The sequence below is a fragment of the Corylus avellana genome, chromosome ca6 (genome assembly GCF_901000735.1).
Source record: "Corylus avellana chromosome ca6, CavTom2PMs-1.0".
Classification (NCBI taxonomy): domain Eukaryota; kingdom Viridiplantae; phylum Streptophyta; class Magnoliopsida; order Fagales; family Betulaceae; genus Corylus; species Corylus avellana.
Window position 1 is genome coordinate 966,263 of NC_081546.1, and position 13,278 is coordinate 979,540.

General features: G+C 33.6%; 2 protein-coding genes across 2 annotated transcripts; one reads left to right on the forward strand and one right to left on the reverse strand.

Moving 5' to 3' along the window:
- Positions 1 to 3,285: 3,285 nt before the first annotated feature.
- On the forward strand, positions 3,286 to 6,231 carry LOC132183831 (two-component response regulator ORR9-like). Its single transcript, XM_059597278.1, has 5 exons — positions 3,286 to 3,636; positions 3,874 to 3,983; positions 4,838 to 4,915; positions 5,630 to 5,697; positions 5,801 to 6,231. Exons 1-5 carry the CDS (start codon positions 3,504 to 3,506, stop codon positions 6,036 to 6,038), a joined length of 627 nt encoding a protein of 208 aa, XP_059453261.1. The 5' UTR covers positions 3,286 to 3,503; the 3' UTR covers positions 6,039 to 6,231.
- A 765-nt stretch (positions 6,232 to 6,996) lies between these two features.
- On the reverse strand, positions 6,997 to 12,166 carry LOC132183829 (protein disulfide-isomerase-like). Its single transcript, XM_059597277.1, has 11 exons — positions 11,829 to 12,166; positions 10,904 to 10,934; positions 10,507 to 10,794; positions 10,232 to 10,420; positions 10,007 to 10,132; positions 9,194 to 9,331; positions 8,996 to 9,115; positions 8,788 to 8,905; positions 8,260 to 8,372; positions 7,669 to 7,862; positions 6,997 to 7,259 (listed from the first exon to the last, which is right to left on the reverse strand). Exons 1-10 carry the CDS (start codon positions 12,020 to 12,022, stop codon positions 7,674 to 7,676), a joined length of 1,506 nt encoding a protein of 501 aa, XP_059453260.1. The 5' UTR covers positions 12,023 to 12,166; the 3' UTR covers positions 6,997 to 7,259; positions 7,669 to 7,673.
- Positions 12,167 to 13,278: the final 1,112 nt, after the last annotated feature.

Consider the following 13,278-nt stretch of genomic DNA (forward strand, 5'->3'; position numbering starts at 1 on the left):
TTGGATCATTTATCCATGCATGTTGGAAAAAGAAAATCCTCTATAATATATTGTTACATTTAACCCCCCCAAAAAAAAAAAAAAAAAAAAAGATAATTAAATTTGTAAAAACAATAATTGCTCCCTCCCAGTGTCCCACTGGAAGTATTTTTAGAATAGATAAATTTGTAAACGAAAAAGATTAATTTTCTGGCATAAATCTGAATTAGCATATATAAACCAAAACAAAAATTATATATATATATTTTTTGTTTCCATTGGCAGTATTCGTTAAGATATTTCCTAGCAATCAGCTATATATATATATATAGCAAAGCTCTAGAAAATTAATTAATCTGCGTCAAAGTCATGAAGTGATGAACTATTGTGGATCACGCCATCATGATATATAACAACCAGATTTTTCTTTGTTTTTTTCTTTCTTTTTCTACCGAATTATGGAGAGAGAGAGAGAGAAAGGTTGAATATTGTCGGAAGGAATTTGGTCGTACTCTCACGAGTCTATACGGCGTTGTGGCACCTGCTGATACACATGAGCCTCCCAACAAGAAGCGGCTGCGGCATGCTAGGCTTGTTTCACGGTGTACGTAGTTGACCCCTTTACGAGCAACATGTTTAGCACGCATGTCGAAAGCAATGTACGTTCACGTGGGTTGGACTTGGACTCCTCATGGGGCCGAGCCTAGCTAGATGCTCGGTGGCTTCTACAGTGTTATTGCGCTTTCTCTGCCGACAACAACCGGATTAGTAACTAACCTAGTTTTCATGGGATTCACCATTAATATTGTATTGTGTTAATGTGGGAGCTATAGGCATCCTCTGGTTGTGTCACAATATTAGGCATAAAATTTGGCTGCAACCAGACTTTTGTCTAGCTGCATTCTCAGTCTTTTTCTCATAATTCTTTCATTCCTATCTGTTGTGAGAAAGACCCTTCCTTAATCTTTATTTTTCTCTTTTTCTTGTATCCCTCGTTATTATATAAATTAAAATAAAAAACATTAAACACCCAATTGATAGAATTTTTTTATAAAAAAGAATCATAATAAAATCATTATCCACCCAATAAAATTATTATTATTATTATTATTATTATTATTATTATTATTCATGATAGTGATGTTATCCATCGGTTCATGTGCACCCACGCTAGATCCACTGTTCTCACTGTGATTAAGGACCATATAGAGAAGCCGACACGTGGCAGACAGCAGTGAGGACCCATACCAGAGTGTGAATAATTTGAACAATCCGAGGCAAACTTTCTTCTTTGGACACCCTCGATGGGTACAGATTCGAAATTTGGGAGATTTTAGCGCAGAAGGGAAATAGGGCCCCCGAAAAGATTTATTCAGTTGGACCCACATAAGATTTCAATTATTTGCTCCATGGGGTACCCCAGAAACCTTTATTTATTTCATGTCCCCCTCACAGCCTCACTAGTAGGTCATTATTATATTTCTGGATTGATTCCCTTCCCATATGTTCTATGGCCGATGTAACATTCTAATATTGTGGTCCCAATTTTAATCCCTTTTCATTAATTATGATGTTGGGGATGTGTCATCAGCCTCATACCTAAAACAAGAGTACGATTTTGTTGTTATCTTCCATTATAACGATACATCATGTGTAGAGAATCTGAGAAGATGATTGAAAGTATACATGTGTAAAGAGATAAGAGTTGAGTTTAACAAAAGGGTTAATTTGTTGGAGCGGACCGATATTGGAAATAACTTCAATTTTTAAGTCTTTATATCTTCGAGTAGAATAATCTTAGAAAAGTAAAAGGTTGCGCCTAAACGCCTTTTTATATATAATAGGTTTGCTATAAATTAAACACCTTTTATAATAGGTCATTACGCTCAACATCTTCATTCAATTTTTAGCCGATAAAATTTTTCTTCAAATTGATATATGTTTTTATATCACGTGATTCTCATCTGTATTCTTAAAAAGAAAAAAAAAAAAATTGTGAGAATCACATATTTTAAGAATATATATATATATATATATATATATATATATATATATATATATATAACTATAAAGATTTCTTTTTGCCTGCATATGGGATGTATTTGAGCAAATTCTTTTAGGCTCTCATATAATGGAAAAATAGGATTGCCAACTTTGCAGATTTCTTGAAAATTTTCGCCATTTGTGGGCATAAAAAAGGAAATATGCAGTTCATGACCTTGGACATAAAAAGCTGCGACTCTCTAACACAGAATTCCTTCTTTATAACTCTTTTGCATGTGGTCTATATTCTTTTCTATTTATATATTTTTTCAATGCTATTTTATAAATAAATAAGGTAAAAGGAAATAGAATTAGGTTTTGATACGACTAGATGGATAGAAAAGAGTAACGGATCTGTCCCAGAAATCTCTATCTCTAAGTGCTGCTAGTGTAAAGCAGTTCTACAACTTTTTCTTTTTGTGATTTCGCCCATATCTCCAAAAAGAAAAAAAGAAGAAGCTTAGAACTTCTAAAGAAATTGTGAAAAGTAATAAATCAAAATTTCAGAACAAAGGCTGAGAAAAAAAGAAAAGAAAAAAAGGTGAGAGATCCTTTCACTTTTAATTAAGTTGCTGTTAGAGGTACATTATGATGACAATCCCAAAGATGGACCATTCATGAGAAAAAGAAAAAGAAAAAGAAGAAAACTGAATCTTTATCAAACCAAAAAACCTTAAAAATTAACACACGAATTTACTGCTGTAAAAGTATGAACATGATTGATGAACTTGTATTAATTTTACATTTATACAGAAAATTGGACATGCATGCATGGATGGGGGTTAGATAGTAATTAATAGGATTTGCTAATTAATTCATGAAATGGACATTTAAGTTGAAAAGCTTGCTTAGCGTATCAATTTATCTTCTGAATTAGCTGCATGCTGTTATATCATGGGTCACATTGATCCCTACCTCGATCCCTAAACAAATTAAGTACTAGGCAGCATGCAAAGGCAATGTGGTTTTTAAATATTTCAGAGAATTAAGAAGGTAAAAAAAAAAAAAAAAAAGGGAAGAAAAGATGAAAATAATTAATAGTAGTTTAATCGGTTGACAACCTTTTACAAAGTCTTTAATCCAAGCCAATTACTATACACACCCAAAATCAACTCCTTTCTATTCTCATCATGACCAAATGGGTATACACATGTATCCAGATTTTCCTTAGCAATCAAACAAAATCCAGACAAAGAAAAAAAAGAAGAGAGAGAGAGATAGAGAGATGAGTGGTGGTTGTACCAACGCGGTGTAGAGAATCTATTGAGAGATCTAGCATGAAAAGCACACATGGGCACGCGCGCACAGACATCTTGTATCTTGCAAACAACTCCTCCTCTCAGCTTGCTTGCTTCTTCTCATCAACTCAACTCACCTACTTAATAAACCAACCTACGAGACAAAACTATTAATTTCTCTCATTTTTCACCTTCCACAATACAAAATCAACTCACGTTTTCAAAAGAAACTCATTCCCATTAATGGAGGTTATACGTTCAGGTGTTGCAGACACCCAACAAAGCCAAATACAGCATTTTCATGTGCTAGCAGTCGATGATAGTCTCATTGAGAGGAAGATCTTGGAGAGGCTCCTCAGAGAATCTTCATGCAAAGGTACTATATTTATATTTATATACATGTCGCTATATATATCCTTCAACAACTTAATTGCACACTTTCTTCTGCCTTAGCCTGCCCTATTTTAGTTTAGATTTTGTATGTAATTCAAGGTTGCTTGTTTAGCTTGTTGATTATTTGGGGTTTGAATTATGGAATAATTAATAAAAATAGGAGGTATATATTCTCTATCTATCTATTCGGCAATATTATTGACTGTAATGGTTGTTGCAGTGACTTGTGTGGATTCTGGGGATAAAGCTCTTGAATATCTGCGCCTGCTTGATACCCAAGAGACTGACTCTACAGCTTCATCGTCTTCTACCCAATCATCACAACAAGAGGTGAGATCGATTTTCTTTTTTCTCCTTTAATTTGAGATCCAAAAACTAAAACACCGTCGACATTTTACTTCTGGGACTTGCGTACATATCTTAGAGAAATTAAGATGCACTATAGAAAGAAAAATTTCACCTGCAGGGAAATGTCCTAAGCCTTCCATGAAACATTTTTGGTTTTTATTTTTTTAACAAAATCTATCATAATTTCTGAGAAGAGTTCTTATATATATATATTTTCTATACCATCAAAGTGATGATTAAAGGGAATTAATGTTAATACAAAATGATCACAACAGCTTGAACAGCTGGTAAAATGGAATTGAACCGTCTCTGCATGCCTGGTTTTACTCCTAATATAATATATATATTATGAAGATCCTACGCTAAGCAAACAATGATACTCTCTTTCTACTTCATCTTCACGAGATTTTCTGGTTGAAATGAGAGATAAATAAGTTCGATCAGTGAGCTCATGATAAGAAATATTTGATTTAATTATTTAATTAATATTTTAAAATCCATCATTTTAGCAAACTAAACTTTTCAATGCTCAAGTTTTCCCCCTCTATGTTTTGGATTCTTAAACTTCTGCATAATTTAGGCCATTCTTGTTATTGTTCATCTTTCTCTTTCCCTTTAATTTTTTTTCTTTTATATTAATTTTCAGTTATTCTTATTATAAAGAGTGCAGTACTACTAAAGGTATTACAAATTTATTTATAAATTGATGTGACAATTAATTTAAATTTACACGTCAATTAATTTGTAAATGACTTTACTCTATATATATATATATATATATATTCTTCTACATATTAATTAACATAATATATTTTCATAATGCTGAACAAATGCAGGGGTTGAAAGTAAACTTGATCATGACGGACTACTCAATGCCCGGAATGAGCGGCTACGATCTACTGAAGAGAGTCAAGGTTAATCGCCATCATTAGCACTCTCCATGATTGGTTCCTTTCTGTTAAACTAATTATATATATTACATGCAAAGGATGTAATAGAATAATTTGTAAACATTTGACAAAGTTAATTAGCGACAAGACTAAAGGATGCAGATATGAGGAAAAAAAATGAAATATCCAGCTCTAAAAACCATCGAAGAAAGCTTAGAGACAAGGATATACATTGTTCAAAGAAAAATGCTGAAAGTGCTATAATTTATACTTTAATTTTTTTACAAAATTATGTGTCCGTTCATATTTTTTTTAGAAATGAATGTGATCGATGTGGACTCTTAGTAACTGACGTATAGACTATCCCGAACTTATAATAAAAGCTATAATTTCCTTAATAACACACATTTTTAAATAGTTGACTCCAAAAGGTAATATTTTACTATTAGATTTACACTGTAAAAGTTTAAGTGGAAGCAGCTCTTCTTAACAATTTATTGGTTTTTTCTCTTAATATTTTAATTAGTCTCAAGGCTTTTGTTGTTAATGCTTTTTAGGAGGTATTTTTTTTATTAAAAAAAATGTTTTTTGTTTTGTGTTTTGTCTTGTGTGTTAATATATATTTTTTTAATAATAATAATAAAACCAAAAGATTCTTATCAATCGGAAAGTAAAGTGTCGGTGTTTTTTTCTTCTCTTATTGGCTAAGCAAGAGTGTTGGCTTCACTTCACATGCAGGGATCTTCTTGGAAAGACATACCGGTAGTGGTCATGTCATCAGAGAATGTACCCTCTAGGATAAGCATGTAAAGTTTCTCACTCTCTTCCTCCTTCATTTATTACTTCTTTTTCAAGAATAAAAAGGCTTCAGCTTTGACCAGATGCGGAAATTTTTGTTTGAGTCCACAGGTGCTTACAAGAAGGGGCAGAGGAGTTCCTTCTGAAGCCTCTTCAGTTGACTGACCTCAACAAGCTCCAGCCTCACCTCCTTAAATCTCTGGTCCATTCTAATCAAGACACCGACAATGACCACCACCACCACCACGACAACAACAACAACAACGTTGTTATAAGCAACAGTAAAGCAGTAGTGTCTCCGGAGTCACTGCCTAATAAAATGAAGGGATTAGCTGTGGTATATAAGTAAGGATTAGATACAGTCAGGTGCATATAACATTAAGGAATATCTCCAGAACTTTCAGAGAGGATCTAACATGAAGGGATTAGGTGTGGTACATATATATATGTGGCGTTAGAGACGGGTGTGGGTGCATATATTTAATTATGAGGGTTTTGCAGGCAGAATATTCTCGATCAGTAGTTGGCAGTTCCCTTTATAAGAGGTGGTTTAATTAGTGGAATTCTATGATTCTTTTAAATAAAGAAAAAATTAACTAACATTGCTTTTTCAAAAGATGAAAAACAATAGGTAAAACTTTTCTGGGAGAGATGATACAAATATTAGCTCTAATTAGGGATTAGGATTAAAAAAAAAAAAAAAAACCAAAAACAAAAAATTAGGGATGGCAATTTAATTAGTGGGCACGGGGGAAATTTAATTGATCCAATTTTTCTCGACAAGAAAATGGAGCACGAATGAAGTTCCATATCAAAAACCCCGTTACGACATTTTTCATATATCCAGTTCGAGTTCACAACATAGTCAAGCTGAAGTAAATTCATTTCTAAAGAAAAGAGAACCTTTCATTTCTGAGTTCATCTCTATTTTTTATAAAAGGTAAATAAAAAATCATTTCTAAGGAAGCGGGTAATTAAAAACCCATTAATAAACGTTACTGTTTTTGTCTGTGGCCATATTTTTAAGTCGAAGGTTTAGTTGTCCGTGATAAATCAACGACTCCAAGAAAAAATTCCTTGTTAGTTGTTAGACGTGATCAAAACTCAGATAAGATTTAACTGTTTGAACAATGCTAGAAGGTAGGACTTTTGTCCCCTTTTAACACCCAAAAGTGATAAACTTTTTAAACCACCATTGAATTTGAATTTGAGAGAATATGGTAATTTTAAATAAAAGCCTCAGATTTGGGGGAATAAAAGGGGGACAAAAGTCCTAATTTTAGCATTGCTCCGGCACTACTGACATCTGAACTTAAAATTATCCTTTCTAATTGAACTTACTGAAAGGTTATTCTAAAACCACAAAACTGTTACAATATAAACTAGGCTACTCCAAAAAACTACTCCACAGCTACAAACACCAAAAGGTTCCTCACATTTTATTCAACGAAACAGAATTTTGGAGAAAAAGCAGGAGACTAGCAAGGGAGGGAGATCAGGCTACTGTTCCAAGTATAAGAGCCATTGAAACTGTGTATGTCTGTATCCTCTTGAGTGAAAAGGGTCCTTCCTACACAAAGAAAACACATCAATGAGTTTCAACATTCCAGAGAGCTTCCGAAAGAGATCTAATATTTGAAGGCCCAAATATATACATTTCTATTGTTACAGATAAATCCTCATCCAAAAAAAACCAGCCCAAGAACATGCCCCCATCATCAAAATAGGCCATTCCTCATCCGCAAATGTTACAGACAGGGTCAGATTTGCATGAAGTTGAATAGAAAAGCATTCAAAGTCACATAGGCTGTATCTCTTACACAATTGACAGTTTTTCCAAGTGTGCAAACAGACAAATGGCATTGGAAAGAATATCACCCTTAGTGTTATAATATGCTAAGAGAGTTGGTATACCACAAGCTAATGCTTTACAGCAACTTAAAATTGATAGACAAAAGTTAGCAGCAAGTCATATTTACCTCCTTTAGAGTTCATCTTTTGATGCCTCTTGTGGGGTAGGCTTATCCCGATTCTTTTCAATATAATTTATGATGTCTTCCTTGGACCTGCCACCATCAAATTCCAACAGCTTTCCACTTGCTGAATTGAAGTACAAGGTTGGGTAACCTTTGACATCGAATGCATCACTCGGGATATCATTTGCAGTTGCATCCTAGAAAGAGAAAATATGAACATATATTACAATATCAAATATAAATAAATACCCACGTTACAAATTGGAGAGCAGTAAAAAGATAACACGTGACACAATCATAGGATAGAGATCAGGTAGAGTCTCATCTATATAACTCGGATAAAAAGAAACATTGCCGTAAAGACCAAAGGACGGATTTGTGTGTTTGTTGAGATGTATTATAGATATAGATGAAATCAGTTAACAATGTTAGATGATGATAAGAATGCCACAAAATTCTGTGCAATTTTTTAACTAGCAAGTTCCCTACCACCCAGTGGGACTGCAACTTCAAAACAAATTGTAAAGAATTAAGTGATAATTGAAATAAATATACAAAATTCTTCCTGAAGCTGGACAAGATAATAGATCTTACAAGCTTTGCAATTATAACATCAGCGTCACTTTCATATGAGACAGCCACTTCATCAAGGATTGGAGCCAACTTTTTGCAGTGTCCACACCAAGGTGCGTAAAACTCTATCAGAACTGCAAATTGAAACATATAAAGCATTAAATAAGGCACTGAACACCAATTGGTCATGAACATCACAATTTGTACTAGTCCCTATAACCTAAAGCAATTCAATTGATTCATCTAATTCATACGCGATTAGTTCATATCATACGCGATTCCAATAGAGATTGTCCCCATGCCACAAAAAGAAAACGAACAAATTTATCCTTGATGGAAACAAAAATGCCTAATACAGACAGTATCTTTTCTTGGGTATGTAAATAAAACTCACGCCTACATACAATTTATGTGTTGTTTCCTCAATCAATTATTTCCATTAGCTAATGATCCTATTCTACAGAAAATAAATAGAATTATAACTTAAAATGTAAAGGAGTGAGAATGCTTAGCCATGCCAGAGTCTAACTGAAGTTTGATTGTACTCACCATTCTTTCCAGAGTTGAAAACTATATCCTGGAGGCTGTCAGCAACAACAACTTTCACAGGCTCGTTGTTAGCTTCAGGAATAGGTTCCGACTTCTTATGTGGTGGGACTTTGCCATCCTGCAATTGTGTCCTTCAGTCAAAATGGTACATGATCATAAAAAGGGAGCTTAAAGGACTAGTGCAGTAAATACAGAAGAAAAAAATCACCTTGTATTCCTTGATCCAAGGTGAAATCTGATCAGCCTCCAAGTTTGCTTTCAAATATTTTTGCCCATCGGTCTTCTGGATGACGATTACAGGCACTTGATCTTCTTTTAGACCAAAATACTACAAGACGTTCACCATGTCAAAGAAACATTTAGATAAAGAAGCAAAAGTGGAGTGGCAGAGAGAAAAGATTCTAACCTGGAAGGCACCTTGACTAGCTTCCAGATCTCCAATCAGAAAACTTATCCCCTCTCTTTTATATTGCTCAGCAACTTCACGATATTTTGAAGTAAAAGAATCAGCAACTTCACTGCTCAAGTTCAGGAACAACATAGCCTACAATTCCGAAACATATAATTAGAAGATGACAAAAAATAAAGCTTATCCCAATGAAATGATAAAAGCATGAATTAGAAGAGCTCCAAACCCAAACCCAAGTGAGGAGAGGATCACAAATAAAACACAACGTTAAAAATAATAATAATAATAATAATTGTTGTGTGCGGTGGGGGGATGAAGGAATAAACCCAGGAAACATTGAGGAGAGTGAGAAATGTCAGTATGCACTATTTTGAAGCTTCCTAACTACAGTTTATTTCTTATGCCTTCTTCGTAATTCTACTAGTCCTATAGGATAAGACCTCTCCCAAATATATGTTTCATATGTCAAATATATATCTGGCTTCATTCCTTCCCTCCAATTAAAGAAAGCTGTAACGCACTAACTCAACAAACTAACCAAAAGGAAAAGGACAGACAACCAACAATTTCTTGTGAACTCATTGAAGAATTAAAAAAATACTGATTATTCAAATATAGCTTGAGCCATTAATCCCTATCCATACATAGAGGATCAAAGTTATGCCACAGTTTTGAGAATAATAAAATGTAGGAACATTTTTTAGGTAGGACCTGTAAACACATCCACAATAGAAAATGAAGGAAAATATTGGGAAAATTTAACTATGTACACAATCAATTCAGTAGACAAGTTCTCAAATAAATCATTACCTTCGCATTCTTATTGTTAAAGAATTTAATAACATAAGGATGATTGTTCGGATCACTATTAAAGAAAGTCAAAGTAGGAACACTAGATTCTTCAACAAATTTCTCTAAAGCATCCACATGGAAATCCTGCAAGGATGTCAGAACAAATTAGTAACAAAAACCTGCATCTAACATATGAAATAGATCAAAAGTATCTGTTGTGAAACTTATCAAAATAAATTATACCTGGAAATCAACAAAAAGTTCGTCAAATGGCTTGAGCAGCCTAACTATGGGACCAGTCACTGATGATTCCCCGCGTGGAATGTGTTTGGCATCCAAAGTGTGACCAAATTCGTAGTCCGAACGCAATGTCTCTGCAACAGATGTGAAGTTCACAAACTCCTCACCAGAGAATTTTGGAAATACCCCAACCTGCAACAGATGTGACCAAATATTATTACAGGTTAACCATAACAGAAAATAATGAAAACAGAAAACAAACAGGATGGAGCACATACAATGACTATCTTCTTGGCATCAATAAGACTATTAGCATCTTCCACGGATTTTATTTCAGCAGATGCAGGACCACTTTGTTTCTTCAGATAATCAACAATACCATCTGCCTCACGTGGACCTTTGTACTCTGAAGAAATCTTTCCTCCATTTCTAAAAATCTTAATGGTGGGGAAACCCCTAACCTCAAATTCGGTAGCAATTTCTTTATTTGCCTCTTCATTAGCATCAACTTTTGCTAGAAAAATTGGAGGGTCATTCTGGCTCAATATGGATGCAGCTTTCTCGTACTACAAATGAAAGAAAGTTAACGTAGTTAGGTAACTGAACAAATTCAAGGTTTCTACAGAGCAAATATCCAATGTGTAATCAAATACTTGAGATTTGAAATCTGATTACCTCTGGAGCAAGCTTCTTACAGTGGCCACACCTAGAAGAAAACGAATAAAAAAACAGAGAGACAAGATCATCACTTTCAACATCGAAAAAACAATTTTCCAAATGTTTTCTATAAAAATAAAGAAAAAGAAAAAGTATCCAATCATTATGCACATGCAACGAAATCATAGAAGTTGGAAGCATGGTATATAAATTACTGTATATTTTCTTTTCCATTTTTTTCAACGAAATGTAGCAGATCATAATCAAGAAAAAAGTAACACATTACTGCTGTGTATCTAAGTGGTTTTTTTTTTTCATGAATGTATCTAAGTGCTTTTCACATATACAATTATGCTTCTCTCGATCTAATATAATTAGTGACATCTTTTACTAGATCTAGTTATTTGGAAACTCAATCATGTAATATTCGCAACTATGCAAAGATGAAACAAACTTACTGACGATGGTAATTAGATGTCCAAAATTCCCTGAAATCTTTGAGACCAAAAAAAAAAAAAAAAAACCAAAAAAGCTAAAAAGCTAAAAAAAAAAAAAAAAAAAAAAAAAAAGGTACTGTAAAAATGCACAAGCTTCAAATATAAAAAGTAAAAAAAGAGGCACAAAATACGGTAAAACATGAATAAAAAAATTTGTAACTGCATTTCTTTTTCAGCTTTGGATCAAATGTAAAGAGAATTGTATACGTTAATTCACAAGAGTCAGATTAAGAGAGATCCAAACACTGCATGCAGGATAACAAATCAACTCAAGCTTGAATTTGAACCCTAAAAGCAAATAAGAAATACTATTTTCAATCAATCTAGATCAGCGACGCAAAGAGAGCAAAACGATGCCTACAGACACAATTTGCTAGCACAGATCAGTCAAAGTCAACGGAATCAACGGTGAGAGAAGAGCGATAAAGATCGGGTGGTTATAATACCATGGGGCGTAGAACTCGACGACGATGAAGTCGTGCTTGCTGACCGTTTCGGAGAAGTTCGAGTGGTCCAAGGTGAGCACGAACTCCTTTGATTCCGCTTCCGATTCCTCGGCACCGATCCTTGTCAGAGACGAGGCGAAGAGACACACAGCGAACACCGCGAAGCAAATCGAAACCCTAGGCGCCATTTTCATAATTCCGGTGAAAATGTGTGGGTCTTTTGGTTCTCTGACAGTGCGAGTTTGGGGGGTTTTTAAGGCTGTTTTGAGAGAAGAGAGAGAACGAGACAATCCAGGCTTGCGAACACGTGAGCGGCCTCTGAGATTTTTTACTTCTCCAGTGGTCGCTGGAATTTCGTTGATAACGAATGTACTCGCTACACATATTATCTACTTGCCGACGTGGCGGCATTCCATTGGGTTCGTCTCGTCACACGTACGCGTTAGTTTTGGAAAGTATATATTGCTTTATACGGGAACGTTTATCCTCTAAAGACTTTAATATGCCATTAAAATCTATCATCAAATTCAACTCTTACGTAATTTCTGTATAATATAAAAACTCAACTCCTATATAATTTTTGTACAACTAAATTGATATAGAGCGCTCATAGACCATTAAATCAATTTTTATTATAAAAAACATTTAAAATTTAATGGTTTATGAGCATTCTATATCAGCCGAGTTAGCACAAATGTCGTTATAGTATTAACAAAAAATTAAATAATTTGATTAATTAGATACCATAAAAAGAAAATTGACCTTTTAATAAATCTTCTCTATTTTTAATAAAACAAAATATTAACCGTAAAACAAATTTTTTCTATTTTTACTTAAAGAATACGGAACATGTTGTTATGATGAATTTGTTTGTCTTTCTTATTTAATTTATTTTAAGAGTCCTCAGTTAACGGCTACGATTATTATGGAAGTAGAAAAACGAATGGACGATTGTTATGGAAGTAGAAAAATCAAACCGAAATATTTCCCTAGCTTGAACCCACGGTCCCCACTGAATTTAGATGGCTTGTTTGTAATTAATTGTGGGATACTGGGTAATTAATAGACACTCGCTCCTCTCACACTTTCTTTGTTTCAAATGTATATTTCTTAGCCGCACTAAGAATTTAAAGAGAAATTATTAGTGATATGTTCTGATATCATTTTACAAATTAATTATTAAATTTATGAATTTATATGGATTATAATTAATATAAGTTAAGGATGGACTCCACAAATCTAATAGTTAATTTATTAAATTTGTTTGAGAATATATATAAATTATTAACACCAATCATTTCTCAAATCTAAAATTTACTAATGATCTATCTAAAATTAAATGATAATTTTAATGTGGAGAATGTAAAAGTAGGAGTGCATATCATTTGTCGAATTATGAGTTTGCCTTGGTTCGAATGAAAAAAATTATTGACAATTGTCCAATAAATAA

Coding starts and splice junctions, on each gene's coding strand:
- LOC132183831 (XM_059597278.1), top strand. CDS start 3,504: ATGGAGGTTATACGTTCAGGTGTTGCAGACACCCAACAAAGCCAAATA. Junction 3,637..3,873: donor CAGAGAATCTTCATGCAAAG/GTACTATATTTA, acceptor TGGTTGTTGCAG/TGACTTGTGTGGATTCTGGG. Junction 4,916..5,629: donor ATCTACTGAAGAGAGTCAAG/GTTAATCGCCAT, acceptor CTTCACATGCAG/GGATCTTCTTGGAAAGACAT.
- LOC132183829 (XM_059597277.1), bottom strand. CDS start 12,022: ATGAAAATGGCGCCTAGGGTTTCGATTTGCTTCGCGGTGTTCGCTGTG. Junction 8,906..8,995: donor CTTGGATCAAGGAATACAAG/GTGATTTTTTTC, acceptor ACACAATTGCAG/GATGGCAAAGTCCCACCACA. Junction 7,863..8,259: donor ATGTTATAATTGCAAAGCTT/GTAAGATCTATT, acceptor TTCTCTTTCTAG/GATGCAACTGCAAATGATAT.